The sequence below is a fragment of the Emys orbicularis genome, chromosome 5 (assembly GCF_028017835.1).
Source record: "Emys orbicularis isolate rEmyOrb1 chromosome 5, rEmyOrb1.hap1, whole genome shotgun sequence".
In the NCBI taxonomy this organism is placed as follows: Eukaryota; Metazoa; Chordata; order Testudines; family Emydidae; genus Emys; species Emys orbicularis.
Window position 1 is genome coordinate 95,894,489 of NC_088687.1, and position 22,553 is coordinate 95,917,041.

Below are 22,553 nucleotides of genomic sequence, written 5' to 3' on the forward strand. Positions count from 1 at the left end.
TTTCATTTTGAAATGATTCCTCCCCTCTCACCCAAGGAGTACCAATCTGACCATGAAGGTTGGTGTGATTAACACCCATCACTCCTATATAAATGTTCCCAGGCCAGCAGTACAGGATGCTGATGTGGGCGTAGGAAGGATAGAGAATGGGAACAGGAGGTAAGTCAAGTACACTAAGTAGGTCAAATTCTGCTTTTGGGATTTTTTAATTTTTATTAGTTTGCATGGGAGTGACGGGGACAGGTGTTTGTCCATCTTGGTGTCTTCTCTCTTCCATTGATAAGAAGTTTAGCTTTTAACCGACCTGTGATACATTGCCCATTGTAATTAATTAGGATAAGGTAAAATGTGACTATATTTGTAAGTAAAATGATTTGGCTTCCTTAAAAATGAGTTTAGCTAGTCAAAAAATACACTCAAATAGTCATTACCAAGTTTTCACCATCCAGCAAAGTGGCTCATGCCTTGAGTTGGGACAATACTGCAAAAAGTACAGTTGTGAGTACATCCCACTTTGCTGGATTCACAACCCTTTTTATCTGATTATTTGTAGACATTCAACTGAGCCACTTTTTATTCACAAGAAAGTCCACTGAAAGCTAAGCAAGATGAATACTATTCTGAATAAATATTTGTGAGCATTAAACACTGGGAAGACCATTTTTTGCAGAGAACCACCACACAGTTACAAATGTTTGTAGATAATTTTACACACAGAAAAGGGGATTTTTTTAAGGTTTCTACAGCTTAGTTCATCAAAGCAGGAAACTGAAATAATATCCTGTGACTCAGATGATTGATCATATAGCAAAAAAAGTGAATAACTTTTTATTCTGACTGCTCATAGGCTAAAACTTTCATATTTGGCTGTCCAAATTTAGACTCCTCAATCCATGTTTTGGCTTCTAAATAAAAAGTATTCTGATATTCAGAGGTGCTGAACACCCAGAGCTCCCACTGAAGTTAAATTGTAGCCTATGGTTTGTTTACAAGCTGGTCACTATGGCCACATTTTTCAAACCTGAGTGCCTAAAGTCAAGCATCTAAGTTTAGACAATTAAATAAAAGTGGCCTGATGAGCACCTGCAGCCAGTCCAGTCCTATCGATTTCAGTGGGAGTTACAGGTGTTCAGCACAAAATTTTGCATGCAAGTTTTGCTTGAGGAATATCTAACTAGACAATTTGCATGTACAAGTGAACATCTGGTGTATCTGCAATTTTGGAGGCTGGTTTAAAAAATTGCCCCCCCCCAACAGGTGAATTTTAAAGTTAAATGAAAAGTGTGCTAAACCCAGAAATGTGTGCTCAGAGCTGCCATTAACAGACTGTAGGGGGCATTCATCAGACATGTTAAATTAATTTGGTAAAACAGCTATTCCCTCTGCTATGAAATCCACTTTCTAGTTCACTAAAGAATGCACCATGGATTGCATAGGAACATCCTATAACCAAGCAGTGTACACTGATATAGGGGTACATTTTCCTCTTGATGTAAATATGTAACTTAATCCCTAACCCTGCAAAGATTTTGCGTGCGCTTAACTTTACACATGTGGGTAGTCCCACTGACTTTCCAAGGTTGCGGCCTTAGATTTGTACATTTCTGCAAGATCAGGGACTATGTTTTGTAGAGTTCCTAGCACATTCTCAATGCTTAACAAATAACAAAAGTCCATACCAAGAAATAATGTTAATGCAGCTTTAAGGTTTAGAGATAAAACACATAAGTAAATCATGCCTGGGGACCACTATTTATGAATTAGCAAAAACAACAAGGAGTCCTTGTGGCACCTTAGAGACTAACAAATTTATTTGGGCATAAGCTTTTGTGGGATAAAACCCACTTCATCAAATGCATATAGTGAAAATACAGTAAGCAGTATATATATGAAAAGATGGGAGTTGCCTTACCAAGTGGGAGGGTCAATGCTAACGAGACCAATTCAATTAAGGTGGAAGTGGCATATTCTCAACAGTTGATTACTTTTGTAGTGTTAACGAGGTCAATGCAATCAAGGTGGATGTCACCCATTTCCAACAGTTGACAAAAAGGTGTGAGTATCAGCAGAGGGAAAATTACTACAAAAAACTCCCATCTTTTCATATATATGCTGCTTACTGTATTTTTCACTACATGCATCTGATGGAGTGGGTTTTAGCTTATGCCCACAAAAGCTTATGCCCAAATAAATTTGTTAGTCTCTAAGGTACCACAAGGACCCCTCGTTGTTTTTGCTGATACAGACTAACACAGCTACCACTCTGAAACCTATTTATGAATTGTTGCTGTAAGTACAATAGATAATTTCTTCATTGTACATACTGTTTAATTATAGGTCTCTGGCTGAAGCGTATGATAGTTCATCCATATTACAAACACAGGAGCATGGGGACAGCTGCAGTGGTTATTCTTCCACAAACAACTCACAGGCACTGAAAAGAGTGCTACAGAGGTGAGTTACATCCCAGGAATCCATGTTTAGCACAGTGTACCTACATATTTATGTGTTTACCTATCCATGTATCCATTTATTTACACAAGTTTAGTGGAGATATTTTGGTAATCTTTCTCATGTTTAAAATATCTATTTTAAGGGGACATTCTTGAGTTTACAATTAAAACTTGACATATATACATAATCTAAGCAACTGAGAAACTCTCAGCAATAATCACTAGTTATATGAAGTCTATGGCATGGTGCCAAATTTGTTTCTGGTAATTAATTATACCAATAATTATTGCATTAGCACCTAGAATCCCCAACCCAGATCAGGGCCCCATCGCATGAGGCACCGTACATACACATCATTAGTAAGAAACAATCCCTGCCCCAAAGAGTCTCTTCACCTTTGTTTTTTCCCATCAATTGGGGTTGGCAGCTCTTGTTCTTTGTTTCCAAACATTTCTGTCAAGTGTGTCTTCCAAGCTGACACCAACCTTCTTCATATCCTCCTTCAGCATCTCAAACCACCTTTTTCAGGGTCTTCCTCATGGTCTCTGTCCCATCACTAATAGCTCTTCTACTCTCTGGTCAACATATCCCACATCTCTACCCCCAAAAGAGTATACAATCTAAAGACAAGACAGACAAAGTTTGGTAGAAAGTTGGGGACCAGAGAGATTAAGTGACTCACTCAAACTCACAAAGTCAGTCCGTGATCGCACTGGAAATTGAACTCCTATTTATTTAGTCCCAAGGTTTGGGGCAGGGACTGTCTTTTTTATTTGTACAGTGCTTAGCACACTGTGGTCCTGCACTATGATTGGGGCACCTAGGTGCTACTGCAATACAAACAGTAAAATATAATATAATAAAATAAAATAATAATAAATAATAATAATAATAATAATAATGCAGTACCTTAAGCACAAGACCATCCTTCCTCTCTCTAATAAGGAGAGTTGCTCCAGGGAGGATATTGGCTTGTGATTTTTAAATATTTTGTTTACAGCAGAATCAGCCAGTCAACAAAGGGAGCACTAGTTAACCAAAGGAAATTAAAAAAACAAGCAATCTGGATTGCTGTGTTGAGCTGACATCACTGTTATTATCAGTGATGCTGATACACAAATAAGGAAAAACACAATTTTTTCCCACTGAAAACACACAAGAAAAATGTGTTCCAACTGTAAAAGGAAAAAATTCACAGGACAAGAAATCTTATTTTCAGGCTTTTAAGTGAGAATTACAAACAATGCAATTTAAGAAAACAGTGTGGACTGATTTAAATCAAAGTGAATTAAATCACAGATTTTAAATCAGCAAGAAGAAAACCTGGATTTAAATCAATTTTCATCTTGTTTTGAATTTGAACTTTCTTTATTTTCTTAAAGAAAGGTTGGTAACTATTAAAACATGTTGATTTGCAACTAAATATAGCTTTTACACTAAATTTGATACTTCTTTTTGCTAACCAGGATACTTTATATCTAAACAAATTTATGTAAGCAATTATATAGCATAACATACCTTCAGATCCTTAATTTTTGCATTTTTTACTATGTTAGAAATAATGAATGACATTTCTTATTTAGCAACAGAGGATCCTGTGGCACCTTTAAGACTAACAGAAGTATTGGGAGCATAAGCTTTCGTGGGTAAGAACCTCACTTCTTCAGATGCAATGATGACTTGCATCTGAAGAAGTGAGGTTCTTACCCACGAAAGCTTATGCTCCCAATACTTCTGTTAGTCTTAAAGGTGCCACAGGACCCTCTGTTGCTTTTTACAGATTCAGACTAACACGGCTACCCCTCTGATTTCTTATTTACTAGATGATTAACTCTTTTTTACTTGTGATTTGTATCACGCTGTATTTGGATAGAAATTATAATTCAATTACAAATGTACAAAACCACCATTTTAAAATGGTTTGATAGCTAACTCCAACTACCTTAAATATGTTGGATACATAATAAAAAGTTTATCAAAACATATTTTGCATTTAAAACTAACTGATTTATTAAACAAAGGAAGTATCAGCTGCTATTTGTGAACTGAATTAATTGTTTCTGGTCATCAAATCCTCCACAATTTTAGAACTAGTATAGCTCATCCTCTCACACCTCATAGCTTGGAAGAGAAAAAGAAGCTTTCCTGCTTTTTCAACTCCTAATCTATTTCTCAACTTTGATTCAACTAGTCATTAAACTGAACTAGTGGAATAAACTGAAATGAAGAAAATATTCTCCTTGCACTTGCAGAAGAGGCTATTGCAGTCAAAACCTGGTTTAGCACTTCAACAAACTTTGGTTTCAGGTGCTTAACCAGTGACTTTCATCAGTTCAGTGGTTTGACTTTCTTTAATATTTTGGCAGCAAACATGTACTGCTTGATTTTTTTAAATATAATTTTAACAACTTTAACAGATTTTAGTAAATTGAGGCCATAATAGAGGATGAGATAATTTCAAATTTAAATTTTAAGTAGGTTGTGTTTGAAAAATAAAAATGTATTAATTTATATTTTTTAGAAATCAGGTTTTTTAAAAAATTGACTTGTATTCAGCCTGTAAGAAAAGTATTTAAAAACTGAAATAATGAAACTATACTCAGATCTCTCTATTTAGTTTTCTCTAAGCCTATCCTGTCACTGATATCTAAACTGATATCTAAACAAATTTAAAATATTTGTTCATATAAGGAGAAAATTAAACTTCAGTTGATATACTATTGACAGATTTATTTTCAACTTTTCTGTTTTAGTTGCCATATAACAGTGGCTCTCAAACTTTTTTTACTGGTGACCCCTTTCACACAGCAAGTCTCTGAATGCGACTCCCCCTTATAAATTAAAAATACTTTTAAATATATTGAACACCATTATAAATGCTGGAGACAAAGCGGGGTTTGGGGTGGAGGTTGACCCCCCATGTAATAACCTCGCAACCCCCTGAGGGGTCTTAACCCCCAGTTTGAGAACCCCTGCCATATAACATTTAACACAACATGGTAAAATTACTGGAGAGAAACATTGCTCTGATAGTCTTCAAGCTAATAATATTGAGTGCAAGGGTGCTATGTATTCAACACTGGATCTATATTATGTGCCAGGCTCCTTGGTATCTTTGGTGCATGGAAGAATAAAATTCTACTATTATGGCATGGAAAAATTTGACTACTATGGCATGTAAAAATGTTCACTGAATTAAAAAATAAAATAACAGTCAACACCATTATACTGTACTTAGTTCAATAACAATTAGAATGTTTATCCATGTATTTCATACAGTCACAAAATTTACACCTTGCCTCAGAATTCAGGGCTAACACATTGGGGATACAGTAGAAACTCAGAGTTATGAACACCAGAGTTACAAACTGACCAGTCAACCACACCTCATTTGGAACCAGAAGTACACAAGCAAGCAGCAGCAGAGACACCTCCCTCCCCGCCCCCCCAGGCAAATACAGTACAGTACTGTCTTAAACATAACCTACTAAAAAAAAAAGGAAAAACAGCATTTTTTCTTCTGCATAGTAAAGTTTCAAAGCTGTATTAAGTCAATGTTCAATCGTAAACTTTTGAAAGAACAACCGTAACATTTTGTTCAGAGTTACAAACAACCTCCATTCCTGAGGTGTTCGTAACTTTGAGGTTCTGTAATGGGGGCTTGTTTTAGGATGTAAGTCCAGTGTGCCACCCGCAGAATACACTGTTCCACACTCTGCTCCCCTGGGTGCTGGTAAGGCAAAAAATCCATTCTGCTGATGGAACGAGGTGTTGTGGCTCTCTTTCCCCTCTTACTGGTGAATGAGGTAGGTGGGGGAGGACTCCGCTTACTGGGAGTGTGTCATCCATCAACCTGGCTTCTGGGAGGAAGTTATGAAATTCTCTTTTACTTAAAAGCTAAGTGAAGGAGTTTGTGTGGGCTCTTCAGTTCCCACCCCTGCAGCTGGTGACTTTCTCTTCTGTGTATGTGTGTGGGCAATCTTATTAGCTGATCTCTTGCTGTCACTCTGAATTCAGTGATTTTTCCCTGTCCTATAGGCGCAAAGAAGAATGGGGGTATTGTGACTCCCCACTTCCACAATCTGGCAGTTCTTCCTCTTCTGGATCTGTCTGATTTGTACAACGCCGACCATCCTCACTCTGCCTGGTGAATGAAATCTACAGTGAAAGTGACATATGTGCAAATGCACTGTGACATTTAGGTTTCCTACAAAGGTTTTTTTTTTCCACCAAAAAGAAATTAAGCTTCTTTTAAAAAATATTTAACTAATATTTCTATCTATTTTTAGAATACCCTACTTTTTGGTTACCTTAAAAGACTGGGAGAAGACGATTTCCGATGAAGGCTGCCAAACCTCAGACTCTTTCTTGGAAAAAATTCAAGGTCCACAGCTAAGATGGAGCAATAATTGTAATAATCAGAATCTCTGTGATGAAATATCAGAAGAAATCATGTGAGTTTTGTGCTTCTTGTGTGGGGTACATGTCAAATCTTTGACTGTGTCCATATGGTCCTGTTTATGTGGATTTTTATCTGGTTGTTTTTTGTATCTCACTTTATGCCACAAAACAATTTTATTTTATCTAATTTCAATAAAATCTGTTTTGATGAGGTGCAACATTAATGTTCATGGCCTAGTTTTAAAACACAGGCACCTCGACAACACAACCAGATTCCCTACTTGAGCATTCAGCTCGCTCAGTCATAAAAAAATGGTTCAGTTTGAATGTATAAACATGAAATACCCTATGAGGCTATGAAGACACCTGCAGTTTAAAAACAAAATTCATGTGGTCAGGCATTTAACAGGGTAAACATCAATGGTAAAATCCTGATTCCACTGAAGTCAATGGCAAAATTCCTCATGGCTTCAATGGCACCAAGATTTCACCCCTTTTCTTTTCAGAAGTATTGAAACTCCAAGAAAGGAAAACAGAGACATAATCAACATTTCACTGGTTTTCTTCATCTCTATATTTACTGGTGAATATTTTCATTCTAAACTTATCAAACCAGTTATGCAACCTTAACTAACTTATGCAGCTGTAAATCTTACTTTAAAGGACTATTTTACATTACGAGCCTATTTAGTGTCATGTAGCATATATATGGTAACTATTTTATTTTGCTGTTTCTTAGGGAACAGCACCTACCTAGTGCCATTGCACAGTACAATGTTAACAACAACAGTAATAAAGATGAGTAAGTACTCTACAGTTTCATTATAAAGTTATTTGTATTGTAGAGAATAGTAAAAAAAAGCAATATACCTAGTTCTTTCCTTGCAAATTATTGCATCATACAAGTAATCCAATAAGGAATTTCATGTACATCTGAACTATATGCACAGCAAATGTTTTTCTAACACAAGTTAGTAGTGTCCTATTTAATTATGTAAAAATGGAAATAGTTGAAAACTATAAACAAAGGTTTTATTCAAAGGCCAAAATCTTAAGTATAATATTAGACTTATAGAACACAACTGATTTTAACAGGGAAAATAGTGGAAATAATAGTTATACGTATCCCAAGAGCCTATCACAGAGATATTGTTTCTTTTTTAGAGAAAAAAAGAAAAAAGAAAAGAAGAGGTAAGACAATAATATTGCATAGTTTCTTTACAATCTTCTACAAGTTATCATTCTAGTTTTTCTGTAAAACCATAACATTTTAATCCATTTTTTTCAGCAAGTCTGATGGTAAAAAGGAAAAGGAAAAGAAAAAGGACACAGAAATGCAAAAGAACAAGGAAAAACACAGAAATAAAGATAAGCATAAGAAGAGAGACAAGAAAGAGAAGTAAGTGTTCTTAATTTGGTTTCAGAATAGTGCTATGTTCTTCTAGTAAGATTGCTTTGCCTGTACAACTGAATCCAGTCATGGGTATATTGCAAGCATGTTGTGTATGTTAGCCCTAGATAAGTGAATATGCTGACCACTGTTTGGTCTTGTATGTTCATGAAGTTATTCCTGATTAATTCCATGTGTGAACACTCTTATTCTTAAGCTTAAATCCTAAACAGGAACAAGGCACACTTAGGCTTACGTCTACACTGCGTACCTTACAGCGGCACAGCTGTGCCAGTACAGCCACGCCGTTATAGTTGCTTCTTGTTGACAGGAGAGAGCTCTCCTGCCAACAAAATAAAATACCCCAATGGGGGGCGGTAGCTTTGTCATTGGGAGAGCATCTCTTGCCAACATAGCGCTGTCCACACTGGTGCTTTTCTTTAGTAAAACTTTTGTTGGTCAGGGGAGTGGGCTTTTTTGCTATAATGTCTCCCATGTAGCCTGCTCTATGCCGAGGGGAGAGAACTCTCCTATCAGCATAATTAAACTACCTCCAACAAGTGGCGGTAGCTATGTTGGTGGGAGAATGTCTCCCACCGACATAGTGCTGTCCACGTTGGCGCTTCTGTTGGTGAAATTTATGTTGCTTGGGGGTGGTTTTTTCACACCCCTGACCATGGGCAGCACGTAATGGAGGCTGGGGTAGGCCAAATCTCCCCAAACCTTGTGCCACCAGGGGTGGGGGAGCAGGGGCAGATTACCGCATGGGCCTATAGAGCCCATGCCCAGGGCCCCAGCCAATTTGAGGCCCCTGGAAAAATCTCTCCCCACCACGGCCCTGGGGCTGGAGGAGATCTGACTCCCTGCTGCGGCCGCAGAGCTTTTCTGGTCTTGGGGCTGCAGCAGGGTGTGTTTGGAAAGGAGTGACCCGGGGGCAGGGCTTCGGGGGGAAGAGGCAGAGTGGGATGGGGGAGTGGCTGAGAGTGGAACAGGGACAGGGCGGCAGGGGAAGGAATGGGATCGAGGAGGGGCTTGGAGCTCCGCTGTTGTGGTCCCTGGCCATGAGGGAGGAGCTCTATGCTCTCAGCCCACCTCCGTGGCCCTGACTGAGCTCTCAGCCACTCCCCTGCCCACACCAGCCAGGGCCACGAGGGGGCTGAGGAGCGAGTGGGGATGTGGCCTTGGCCGAAAGATGTGGGGCAGGATGCTAGCCTCCACAAGGGGAAGCTTTGCCCATGCCCCTGACCGACAAAAGTGCTAGTGTAGACCTAACCTTATTCTAGAACTGGAGCATCCAAGTGTGCCTTGTTCCTTTTTAGGGGTTGAGCTAAACAGAGACAAGGCACTCTTATTCCAGAATAAGAATGTCCATACATGAAATTAATCAGCAAAACTCCATGTATAGAATCCCTTATGTGTAGACCAAGCCCTTTATGTATTTAAATTCTTCCATCTGCTTAAGTCAGGCCATTTTCATAGCTGTTACCACTCCTTCTGCAAGACGGAGTGTTACTGTTCCACTTAACAGCAGGGTGTAATTTCAAATCAAATGAAATTTGAATATATAGTATATAAATTTTGGTAACCTGTTTTAGTTTAAAAGTCTAAATATCCCAGTACTGTATTTTCAGAATCTTGATAACTTTACAATTACTAAATTCAACAGTGAATAGATATTGGTACACGGAGACACTGGGTATGTCTACACTACGAAATTAGGTCGATTTAATAGAAGTCGATATTTTAGAAATCGATTTGATACAGTCGATTGTGTCCCCACTAAGTGCATTAAGTCAGCGGTGTGCGTCCACAGTACTGAGGCTAGCATCGACTTTCGGAGCGTTGCACTGTGGTAGCTATCCCACAGTTCCTGCAGTCTCCGCCGCCCATTGGAATTCTGGGTTGAGCTCCCAATGCCTGATGGGGCAAAAACATTGTCGCGGGTGATTCTGGGTACATGTCGTCAGGCCCCCCTCCCTCCGTGAAAGCAATGGCAAAAAATAGTTTCTCGCCTTTTTTCCTGGGTTACCCGTGCAGATGACATACCACAGCAAGCATGGAGCCCGCTCAGCTCACGGTCACTGTATGTCTCCTGGGTGCTGCTGGCAGGCGCAGTACTGCAGTGCTACACAGCAGCATCCCCTTGCCTTGCCTTGCGGACGGCAGACAGTGCAATATGACTGCTATCCGTCGTCGTCGTCCCGTGGGTGCTCCTGGCCAACCTCGGTTAGGTTGGTCGGGGGCGCCTGGGCAGACATGGGTGCTCCTGGCCGGCCTCGGTGAGGTTGGTCGGGGGCGCCTGGACAAAAATGGGAATGACTCCAGGTCATTCTCTTCTTTAAGTTTCGTCTAATGGAGATTCAGTCCTGCCTGGAATATCATGCCAGCTGGAGGTTTCTGCCTCAGGCTGCTCTCTCACTCGGCATCACCATGCGGTCGCACCTACCCCAGCCTACCCATTGCTCCCATGGCTCATGAAGCCTGGACAGTAGTAAGGAGCAATTCAACTATAGGCTAAGCAAGTGCATAATGGTGGTAGAATGTGCCTTTGGACATTTAAAAGCTCACTGGCGCAGTTTACTGACTCGGTTAGACCTCAGCGAAACCAATATTCCCATTGTTATTACTGCTTGCTGTGTGCTCCACAATATCTGTGAGAGTAAGGGGGAGATGTTTATGGTGGGGTGGGAGGTTGAGGCAAATCGCCTGGCCACTGATTACGTGCAGCCAGACACCAGGGCGGTTAGAGCACAGCAGGGCGCGCAGTGCATCAGAGAAGCTTTGAAAACCAGTTTCATGATTGGCCAGGCTACGGTGTGAAAGTTCTGTTTGTTTCTCCTTGATGAAAACCCGCCCCCTTGGTTCACTCTACTTCCCTGTAAGCCAACCGCCCTCCCCTCCCCCCTTTGATCTCCAATTGCAAAGGCAATAGTCATTGTTGTTTCAAATTCATGTATTCTTTATTAATTCGTCACACAAATGGGGGGATAGCTGCCAAGGTAGCCTGGGAGGGGTGGGGGAGAAGGGAAGCACAGGGGTGGGGTAGTTGTAGGGGCACCCCCTAGAATGGCATGCAGCTCATCAAGTGAAGCAGCATGTCTGGGGCTCTGACCCGGAGTGGCCGTTTGCCTCTCTGGTTCTTTGGTAGGCTTTACGCGGCACTGCTGTGGGTCCCTGTTATAACCTCTGTCCTTCATGCCCTTGGAGATTTTTTCAAATATTCCGGCATTTTGTCTTTTGGAATGGAGTTCAGATAGCACGGATTTGTCTTCCCATACAGCGATCAGATGCAGTACCCCGTTCAGTCCATGCTGGAGCTCTTTTTCGATTCTGGGACTTCATGGTCACCTGTGCTGATGAGCTCTGCATGGTCACCTGTGCTGATCAGCTCGCTACACTGGCCAAACAGGAAACAAAATTCGAAAGTTTGCGGGGCTTTTCATGTCTACCTGGCCAGTGCATCTGAGTTGAGAGTGCTGTCCAGAGCGGTCACAATGGAGCACTCTGGGATAGCTCCCGGAGGCCAATACCGTCGAATTGCATCCACACTACCCCAAATTCGACCCAGCAGGGTCTATTTTCAGCGCTAATCCCCTCGTCCGGGAGGAGTACAGAAATTGATTTTAAGAGCCCTTTAAGTTGACAAAAATGGCATCGTTGTGTAGACGGGTGCAGGGTTAAATCGATCTAACGCTGCTAAATTCGACCTAAACTCGTAGTGTAGACTAGGGCTAATATACCAGGATTTCAGTAAAGCATTTGATATAGTTCCACAGGGGAAATTAGTTAAATTGGAGAAGATGGGGATTAATATAAGAATCAAAAGGGGTGTAAGGAACTAGTTAAAGGGAAGATTGCAACAGGTCATGCTAAAAGGTGAAATGTCACACAGGAAGGAGGTTTCCAGTGGCGTTCCTTAAGGATCAGTCTTGGGTCCAATCTTATTTAACATTTTCATGAATAAAAAGTGGGAACATGCTAATAAAAATTGCAGATGAGATAAAGTAGGGGGGTACTGCCAATATAGGAGGAGGACTGGAATATCATACACGATTTGGATGACCTTGAAAACTGAAATATTAGAAATGGGATGAAGTTTAATAGTGCAAATTGTAATGTCATGCACTTAGGGGGGAACAAGAAGAATTTTTGCTATCAGTTGGAAGACCTGGGAGTACTAGTTGATCAGAGGATGACTATTAGCAATGAATGTGATGTGGCTGTGAAAAATGCTAATACAATCTGAGGATGCATCAGTCAAAATATTTCCAGGAAAGATAAGAAAATGTTATTACCATTATACATGGGACTGGTAAGACCTCATCTGGAATACTGTGTACAATTTTGGTCTCCCATGTTTAAGAAAGATTAATTCAAAGTGGAACAGGTGCAGAGAAGGGCTACTTGGAAGTTCAGAGGGATGTAGAACCTCCCTTATGAGAGAAGACTTAAGGGGTTTGGCATGTTTAACCTAACAAAACAAAGGCTGAGGGGAGATATGGTTGCTCTTTATAAATACATCAGATGGATAAAGGCCAGGGAGGGAGAGGAGCTATTTCAGTTAAGGGCCAATGCTGGCACAAGAACAAATGGATATAAACCGGCCATCAATGAGTTTAGACTTGAAATTGGACAAACTATCAGAAGTTTTGGACCAACCTTCAAAGGCTAATATTGGAAAAATCAAGAAAGAAAGACTACAGGAGTGGAGAAAGGAACACCAGTGGGTAGGATATTAAGAGGAAAGACAGTACCAATACCAATTATGCTAATTGTCAGATAGGCGATACCAGTAGTAGAATAACTGTACCTACTCAGGTGAGGAATCTGGGTGAAGCTAAGCAGAAACAACTAAGATGTCTGTGCACCAATGCAAGGAGCCTGGGTAACAAAATGGAAAAACTAGAACAACTGGTGCAGGAAGTGAAACCAGATATTATAGGGATAACAGAAATATGATGGAATAGTAGTCATGACTGAAACACAGGTATTGAAGGGTATGTGCTGTTCAGGAAAGGCAGAAATAAAGGTCAAGGTGGTAGAGTATTACAGAAAATACAAACCTATACACAGTTCTTATAGGTTTGCAAAACTGTTTTATTTTTGTTGTGTACGTTTTACCACTTTGTGTTATCACTTACCTTTGCATGTGTTTTTACTGTTGTATTGTATATAATGAATGTACTGAAATTTCTCTGCATGTAGTGTAAAGAATAATTGAGCCAATTTCTGGCTGCTGTTGTGTGAGTGTGTAAAGGGGGAAGAGAGCACCTCCACTTGCTCATTTGTGCAGGGGGTAGCCAAAATTGTGATGCTTGTGCTCCTGAGGGAGAGTAAGAGAACTACCAGACATTCCAAAGGAGGCATGATGGAGTATGGCTATACTCTTGCTCCTTTTCACCAGTAGCTGGACAACCAGGGTGAGTGGTGGGAGAAGTACCCACTGCACCATTAAAGGATGCGGTAAATGCTGCTCTAGGGTTCACTGTGGCAGTACCCTCAAACGGTATTTTATCCGTTTGTGTTTTCCACTGGCAAAATGCCTCCAGGAACTGCAACTGGTGCAGTGTGCAATTATACTTATTATGGAAGTGGCTACTAATGCCACTCTGACTCTTTATTGTTTTACATTTATCTATTAATTAGATTTATACAAATGCTGAAAAGGGCATCTAGCTATACACCTAAAAGGCATCAAAATATCACAACAGAACTGAAGTGAAGCAGTGCAATTCAGTATGACTGAGCACCAGCAAACCAAGCAACTTAAGAACTCAAACTCCCTTTCCCTCCGGTCCAGCAATTACCCTTTTTTCAAATACCTGGGGAGTAGAGAGGAGCTTTACGGTATGCTCTGAAGCTCATCAGATTCAGGCTTTCCTGAAACAACATGGGGAGTGAATTCCAAAGCTGTGGGTCCCTCACAGAGAATGTCCCATCAGCAGCCCAATTTATAATACCAGGCTTCAGCTCCGGCACTTCTGCTGTTCTCCGCTATGGTATTTTAGCATGAGGAGAGAAGTGGTCTCTCATGTAGGTAGCTCCTGAGACCTAAATGTTCACTGGTCAAAACCAATTCCTGAACTTCACCTGAAGCCCTACAGGCAGCCAGTGCAGAGATTGGATCACTTGTTGTATGATTATGCTCCTAGTGAGATCCTCCACTGACCAAACAGGCTGCTGTATTCTCTACAAGCTTCAGCTTCTGGATGATTTTAAGGCATAACCTGATATCGAGTGCAGTGCAGTAATTCAGTCTTGAGATGATAAAGACAGGGATGACGGTCACAAGGACTGCATCCAAAAGGAACAGGCACATTCTCCTGACTACAGAAATGATAAAAATGTGATTTGGCTTTTGCTGCTACCTGATTTTCTAGTAGCAGTTGGAAATCCAGCCAGACGATTGCAAACCTAACCAACATGTAGAAGAGGTGCCCTAAATTAAAAGGAGAGGTATTCTTGCCACATACTTTTGGGGAGAAGCAACAAGAATAGCACCACCTCAGTCTTGACTGGGCTGAATGTCAAACATCTAGCTGTCATCCATGCTCCAATTTCACACACATACTAAGCTCATTGAGCATTTTAATTGGTCACATGAAATGGTGACAAAGCTGCATGTCATCAGCATACTGGATATGATGCAATCCTTTTCTCCTTATTAGCCCTCTCAGTAATGCCACACAAATATTGAACAAGAGGGGCGATAAGATGGAACTATGCAGAACTTCATATAAAACTTAATCACCACCCTTGTGAAAACCCACTTTAAGGATGCACTGGGGCCACAATAAAGCAGCCTCATCCACTCATATTAGGATCCAAAAGCGAGTTAACAGCACCTACAATGTAAAGAGTCTTGTTTTTCTCTTAGTGTCACACCCCAATGGCTCTCTCCCTTAGGGAGTCCCCAAGGATGGCAAATTAGCATTGTATGTGGCTAACGCTGTTGCAAGCATTGCAAAGCATTTTGGGGAGGGTCAAAGGTGTGTGGGTGGGGAGTGGAAGTTTTTTTTATCTGGTACAAAAAGCCCCAAAAAATAAAATAAAAAAAGGCAAAAAACAAATCAATTCAACGCTCCAGCTAGCTAAATCCAAAAATAAAAGCTGGCCCCAGCCAGCCCGCCCGCTCGCCCACCCAGGGACACAGCTCACAGCCAAGGCTTGACTATGAGCCAAGAAAGACGGGGCTTAAACACTTTCCGAGCAGCTGTAAGAAAGAAGAATCCTACTGACCAGACCTGCAAACCGGCAAGGCCAACCAAAAAAAATAACCAGCAAAGTATAAAAACACAAACAAAACAACAAGAGGGGGACGCCGTGCCGGGCGTCCCTGGAGCCGGTGTGTTTTGGGCAGCCAAAAAGGCCACAGCAAGCCATTGGGACTGGTACAAAGAGCACCAGGCACAGAGGGCCCTAAATAACACCACCCCCCAAAAAACCCAGGACTTAAAAACCCTCCTGAGAGCTGGAGCAATTCGGAAAACACAGCGGATTCTTGGACGACCTGGGCCCAGGACAGCACTCCCCGTCCACCCCTTCTTCTAACATTACACCTAGACTTGGCCAGTCTGGGTTGTGCGTGGTATAAATATAAAAGTAGGTTAAAGCTTGGGGCATTAATGCTTTCTTCCTTCCTTTAAATAACGTAAAAGCATTTCCAGCACTCTCCGCTGTTATTTTATTATTTTATCAATAAAGCTTTAAAATTCAAATACGTGGTGTGCCTCGTCATCTCCTCCCCCCCAAAAATCCTGTAGTCCCAGCCTAATCAACTATGGGCCCAAGCAAATTAATAACGAAAATCTGTCACATTAGTATGTTTAGGCATTTTACTTTGTAAATAAATAGAATTTTGGGGGCCAGGAAGAATGTAAAGCAATGAAGTGCTCTAGGTTCCTTAGTTTCTTTTGCAATCCTTTGCAGTGTTTCATCTTTCACAACCAGTCTTAGACTCCCCTAATACTGAAGGCATGATCTGTTCAACGCATTCAAATACTAATGGCCACATAGCCATTTTCCTTCTGAAAAGATGAAGCAAAGATGCTTTGACTCATTTATTCTACAAAGAAGAAAATTAACTTGGTGGGAAACAGATTATTTTGAAAAAGGTTGAAACTACATGTGTCACTATGACTTTGTGTTGAAGCCCGCCAATTTAATTTCCCTTGTGTCCTAGGTTCTAGTATTCAAATCATGTTCACCAACTAGTTTCTTATCCAGGAATTCAAGCAAGGAGGCTAATTTGAATTTAAGGGTGTTCTTACACAAATGAACTGCCTACTAAACTAAATGACCAGCATATGTTAGTAACCATGGAACATCTTTTGTGGTTCCTAAAACCCATTTCCATTTTTATAAGTTTCTCACTAATATTCCCTTTCCTTTCTGCTTACTGCTCAGGGAGAAGAAAGATCTTTTTGTTATTGATCCATCAGGAAATTTGTATTATTACTGGCTGTTTTGCATCACATTACCTGTCATGTACAACTGGACCATGATCATTGCTAGGTGATGTATAACAGTGTGCATTTCCCCCTAGCCTCTCTCTTTCCCCATTAAAGTAATGAAATCCTCTCATCTGGTTGCCACAAGGAAAGCCTTGTTTTTATCAGATAGAATGGATAAAAATAATGTATTGACCCAGTACTTTTACTGTGTTTATCCTTTCAGTCTGGTATTGAATACAGTCCACAGACTCTTAGGTTCAATAGCAGAGATCACACACATTTATTTACAATCTCTAAAGTTCTTTCCATCATGTCTTTTGTCCAGTTCAATAAAGGACTTTCATTAACTTAATTTCATTACATTTTTCAGTCTGATGCTTCAATATTTTATCAGTCTTACTCTCCCTGGTAATGAAATGCATATACATTAATTGAGGTTTGGCAAAGTTATAAGCAACATAAAACAGGATCTTATAAAGGAAAGTGTTAGGCAATCTTAACCATTGGCATAGCTATCAGCTCCACCTACAGTTACTCAAATTAATTTTTCTCGGTTAAATATTTTAAAAGATCCTTATAATCTGAGTTGTAAACATTTTCTGAAAGCAGATCTGAAAACAGGTTTTTCCACAAAGCCTTTAAAATATACTTTTATAACATAAAAACAAGTATTTACAAAGTTTTGATAAAAATATTACATTTTCCAAAGTTTGCTCAAGCATGACAGAGATCCTTTAAAGAACACATAAAAAAAAATTGTAGCGCCTCTGAATATATGGCATATTTACTGTATTAATTACTGATCTCATTGGGACTATTTCAATTGTGTACTTTTTTTCTTTTCCTATCCAGAGCCTGTTTTGATGAACTTCAGAACGACCATTTAGGAATGTGGTTCATTTTTGATTATATATCAGATATAATCTATATTGCTGATATGTTTGTACGGACAAGAACAGGTAGATGTACTCACTGTTTAGTTATCTACATTTATCTGTGTTAGGACTTTAAGGTGCCCATCAGTATATGATTTAGGGGCCAAATGCAACAATTAAAGAAGAATTGGCCCTCTCCTGGAATGGACCAGTTAAATTGACTCTCCAGTTACACTTTATATCTATGAAATGATGAAGTAAAGAAGTATCTTGCTGGCAATTTTCCCTCAATAAAGGAGGCCGGAATGACTTCACACTGAAATATATCTTGACATACATGGTCATCCTGATTTCTAGCAGAAAGGAACTGAAGTCCTTCCATTGCAAACATAATTTCTGCAGTTTTAGAGTCACACTTCAAATATTTCACAGACACACACACTTGTTTATATTCTGTGATGTACTTCATCATGTTTTATACATCAGACATAAGTTTATCTGTAATCTACTTTAGTGTCCTAATTTAAATGTTCCATAAAGAAGGGACCAATCCAGCAATCCCTTTTAGGCACAACTGCCATTGAAATTCAACGGGAATTTGCCTGAAAAAGGAGGGCAGTGTCCAGCTGCTTATGCTAAAACAGGGCTTTGGCAGCAAATGTGAAGTGGTATATAGAGAACAACATTATACGTATGGCAGGGATGTGCTGATTTGTATTCGCCACTGACAAAACTCCTAGAAAGCCCCAGTCACTGAAACTATACTCAAACTATATATACTGCCTAATCAAACTAAAGCTAGAACTTTTATATTTTTTTCCCTTTGTTAAAGATTTTAAAATATCTTTATAATCCAAGCTGTAAACATTTTCTAAAAGAACAGAAGAAAATCCCTAGGGAGGAGGAACCATTTGCCCTCTTTTGTGGTGAATCCCTGGTGTGCAAGGGGTCATATTGGTGGAGGAAACATAAAATTATACCTCCTTACCCCAGGTGTAATGAACATAGCTTATGAACTGCAAACCAGGATATACCATGTGGCTAAAACCCTGCACCACATTTATGCAGTAGTAAGGAATATATAAACCTCTTGCCACCATTTAAGCCAGCTGCAACCTTTGCTGGCTGAACTTGAGAACCATGTAGTACAGGACAAGGCAGAGAATCCACTTGCTCTCTGTACGAGTTAGAATCAAGATTTTCAAAAATGTGTTGTTAAAACTAGGTTCCTAATTCCATATTTAAGCACCTAAATCAGAAGCCTGATTTTCAAGAGTGATGAGCCCCCAGCAGCTCCAGTTAGCTTCATTATATTTATGCATCCATTTTTACAAATCTTACCCTAGGAGGAGAGTTGTTTGGGGGTGGGGTGGGTGAACAAGGAATGGAATGCACATGCATGAGCACTGTCCTCACTCTAACTCTCTCTCTCCCACACAAGGGCCATGAAGGTTACTAGGTGCTAGGGCAGCAGAAACCACAGCAGGAAGAGGGTGGACTTGGGAGGCTGTAAATGTGACACTTCCACCATGGGTGATGGTTCCTCCCTTCAGGATTTCCATAAGACTCCACGGAGCCCAGCCAGGCCAGGCAGTACAGATGGCTCTGCTTAATCAAGTCGTCTAGGTCCAAGATTTGGCCCTGATTGCTTATCTACAAAAATTCAACATAGGGCCTTAAAGTTAAAATCCAATTAAAATATATAGCTGTTAAAACTATGCATCTTGATAAAAAGATGGAAAAGTATGTATGGCCAGAAACTCTATAGCCAAAATAATTTTAAAGATTAATTTGACATTCACATATAACAGAATGCAATAGATGATAAAGCAACAAAAAAGTCAAAGTCAAAGAATTTTAAAGATTTTATATTTTATTTTAGGTTACCTGGAGCAAGGTCTGTTGGTGAAAGAAGAACTTAAACTTAAACAGAAATATACAGGAACTTTACAATTTAAACTAGATCTACTGTCAGTCATACCAACTGATCTACTGTACTTTAAATTAGGTCTGAACTATCCAGAATTAAGAATAAACAGAGTACTTAAAGTATCTCGTATGTTTGAGTTCTTCCAGCGAACAGAAACAAGGACAAACTATCCAAATATCTTCAGGATCTCCACTCTTGTCATGTATATAGTGATTATTATTCACTGGAATGCGTGTGTGTACTATTCTATCTCCAAAGCCATTGGATTTGGGACAGACACATGGGTCTATCCAAACACCTCTGATCCTGAATTTGCCCGTCTGGCTAGAAAATATGTATATAGCCTCTACTGGTCGACGCTGACCTTGACCACTATTGGGGAAACACCTCCTCCTGTAAAGGATTCTGAGTACTTCTTTGTGGTTGTTGACTTCTTGGTTGGGGTGTTGATCTTTGCTACTATTGTTGGTAACATTGGTTCTATGATCTCCAATATGAATGCAGCCAGAGCAGAGTTTCAAGGAAGGATTGATGCTATCAAGCAATATATGCACTTTCGAAATGTGAATAAAGAAATAGAAAAAAGAGTTATTAAGTGGTTTGACTATTTGTGGACAAATAAAAAGGCAGTGGATGAACGAGAAGTTTTAAAATATCTACCAGATAAATTAAGAGCAGAGATCGCAATCAGTGTTCATCTGGACACATTAAAGAAAGTTCGAATTTTTGCAGATTGTGAAGCTGGCTTGTTAGTTGAACTAGTCTTGAAACTGCAGCCTCAAGTCTACAGTCCAGGAGATTACATCTGCCGAAAGGGGGACATTGGACGAGAGATGTACATTATCAAAGAAGGTAAACTTGCTGTAGTAGCTGATGATGGAATTACACAATTTGTGGTTCTAAGTGATGGCAGCTACTTTGGGGAGATTAGCATCCTTAATATCAAAGGCAGCAAAGCTGGCAATCGAAGAACAGCCAACATTAGAAGCATTGGATACTCAGACTTATTTTGTCTATCTAAAGATGACCTCATGGAGGCTTTAATAGAGTACCCAGATGCAAAGGCCCTGCTGGAAGAGAAAGGTAAGGAAATCTTGCTGAAGGATGGGTTACTGGATATAAATGTTGCAAATACAGGAAGTGACCCTAAAAACATTGAAGAAAAGGTCATTCAAATGGAAGGAGCAGTGGACAACTTACAAACAAAGCTTGCCAGGCTGTTGGCTGAGTATGATGCCACACAGCAGAAACTGAAAAAACGACTGACACAGGTTGAGAAAATACTGAAATCAACTATGCAGTTTGAATTCTCAGATTTAGAAGAATTAGATAAATAAATCTGGAGTGTCAACACTAGAATAAAACACTGGGGACTGCCACTAGCAGTTAAAGATAAATCCTGCAAGGTACCGAGTGCCCTCAACTCTTATCTTTGATGATGTGGCCCTTTATTATAAGCTATTGCTTAGTCATGAAACATCACTTATTTCCTATTAGGCAATACACATACACAGTAAACGTCAAGAAAAAAATAAGATGAAGACTCAGGAATAAGAAAGGAGCATAAATATTATCGTTTTCATGCTAGGAAATGCTACTCAGTCCTGGGCTTGCAGTTATATTTATGAAGTGCATACATAAATTTAGTGTCTTGATATTTAATCTCAGTGAAAATGTTACAATATAAACCTATCAATCATTTTGTCTTTTACAATTGTATGCCCTTCAGGACAAGGACTGTGTATTTGTATTTCCTCTGTATTTTGAAAATAGCTGGTATATGTTAGGCCCTAAAGCAAAATAAATAATAAATATCGGTAATATAAAATGTTTGCTAATGGGTTATTTATATTATCCTTTATGTAATGTTGTAAAAACAAGTGCATTTAATCTACATACTATAATATGTTGATAGTCATGCAAAGTTGTACTGCATATTATACTTTTTTATAATTTTCTTCTCATTCACTATATAAATAAGGAAACATTTGGTAACATTTGTATTGGTTATCTGAAGTCTGCATAGGTATACAGTAGAACCTCAGAGTTACGAACACCTTGGGAATGGAGGTTGTTCATAACTCTGAAATGTTCCTAACTCTGAACAAAACATTATGGTTGTTCATTCCAAAGTTTACAACTGATCATTGACTCAATACAGCTTTGAAACTTAACTATGCAGAAGAAAAATGCTGCTTTCCCTTTATTTTTCAGTAGTTTATGTTTAACACAGTACTGTACTTGCTTTTTTTTTTTTGGTCTCTGCTGCTGCCTGATTGTGTATTTCTGGTTCCAATGGAGGTGTGTGGTTAACTGGTCAGTTTGTAACTCTAGTGTTCATAACTGTGGTTATACTATAAATGTAATATGGCCTTTAAACAAGCCCCTAACCTCACCAACCTCATTGTCAGAAGCAAGCTCCCCACAGACCAGGACACACCAACTCAAAGGGGCACCACACCCTGCCAGTAGATGTACAATAGATGTAAAACCCAAAGACATATTTCCACAGCTACAATGATCAATACCTTCCACAACACACCTTTCAAGATCCCTGGGTCCTATACATGCCTATAACAACCTGTGGTGGACCTCATCCAGTGCATCAAATGCCCCCAAAACAACTGTGTGGGTGAAATCAGACAATTACTACACTCTCAAATGAACTCATAGAAAAAATGATAAAAGACAAAAATAACATATCACCCATGGGCAAACACTTTTCACAAAGCGATCACTTCATCTCTGACCTATTAGTCCTCATCCTCAAAGGAAACCTGCACAACTCCTTCAAAAGACATGTCTGGGAACTTAAATTCATAACTTTGCTGGACACTAAAAATCATAGTCTGAACAAAGACACCGTAATTTTATAGCTCATTACAATAATTGTCACCCACTAACCCTTGTTTGGTCCTATGAATGCAGAGGTGTTAATTAACATGCTGTCCCACCATGTATTTAGCTGTGACACTCTGGTTATCTTTTGCAGACCTGAAAAGAAGCTCTGTGAAGCCTGAAAGTTTGTCTCTTCCACCAACAGAAGTTGG

General features: G+C 39.7%; 1 protein-coding gene across 1 annotated transcript; it reads left to right on the plus strand.

Annotated features, from left to right (window-relative positions):
• Nucleotides 1-52: 52 nt before the first annotated feature.
• Nucleotides 53-20,840, plus strand: CNGA1 (cyclic nucleotide gated channel subunit alpha 1). Its single transcript, XM_065405144.1, has 9 exons — nt 53-159; nt 2,338-2,454; nt 6,744-6,908; nt 7,595-7,657; nt 8,020-8,046; nt 8,144-8,254; nt 16,652-16,759; nt 17,551-17,657; nt 19,456-20,840. The coding sequence occupies exons 1-9, from the start codon at nt 53-55 to the stop codon at nt 20,838-20,840; spliced, it is 2,190 nt and encodes a 729-aa protein (XP_065261216.1).
• The last annotated feature ends 1,713 nt before the right edge of the window (nt 20,841-22,553 follow it).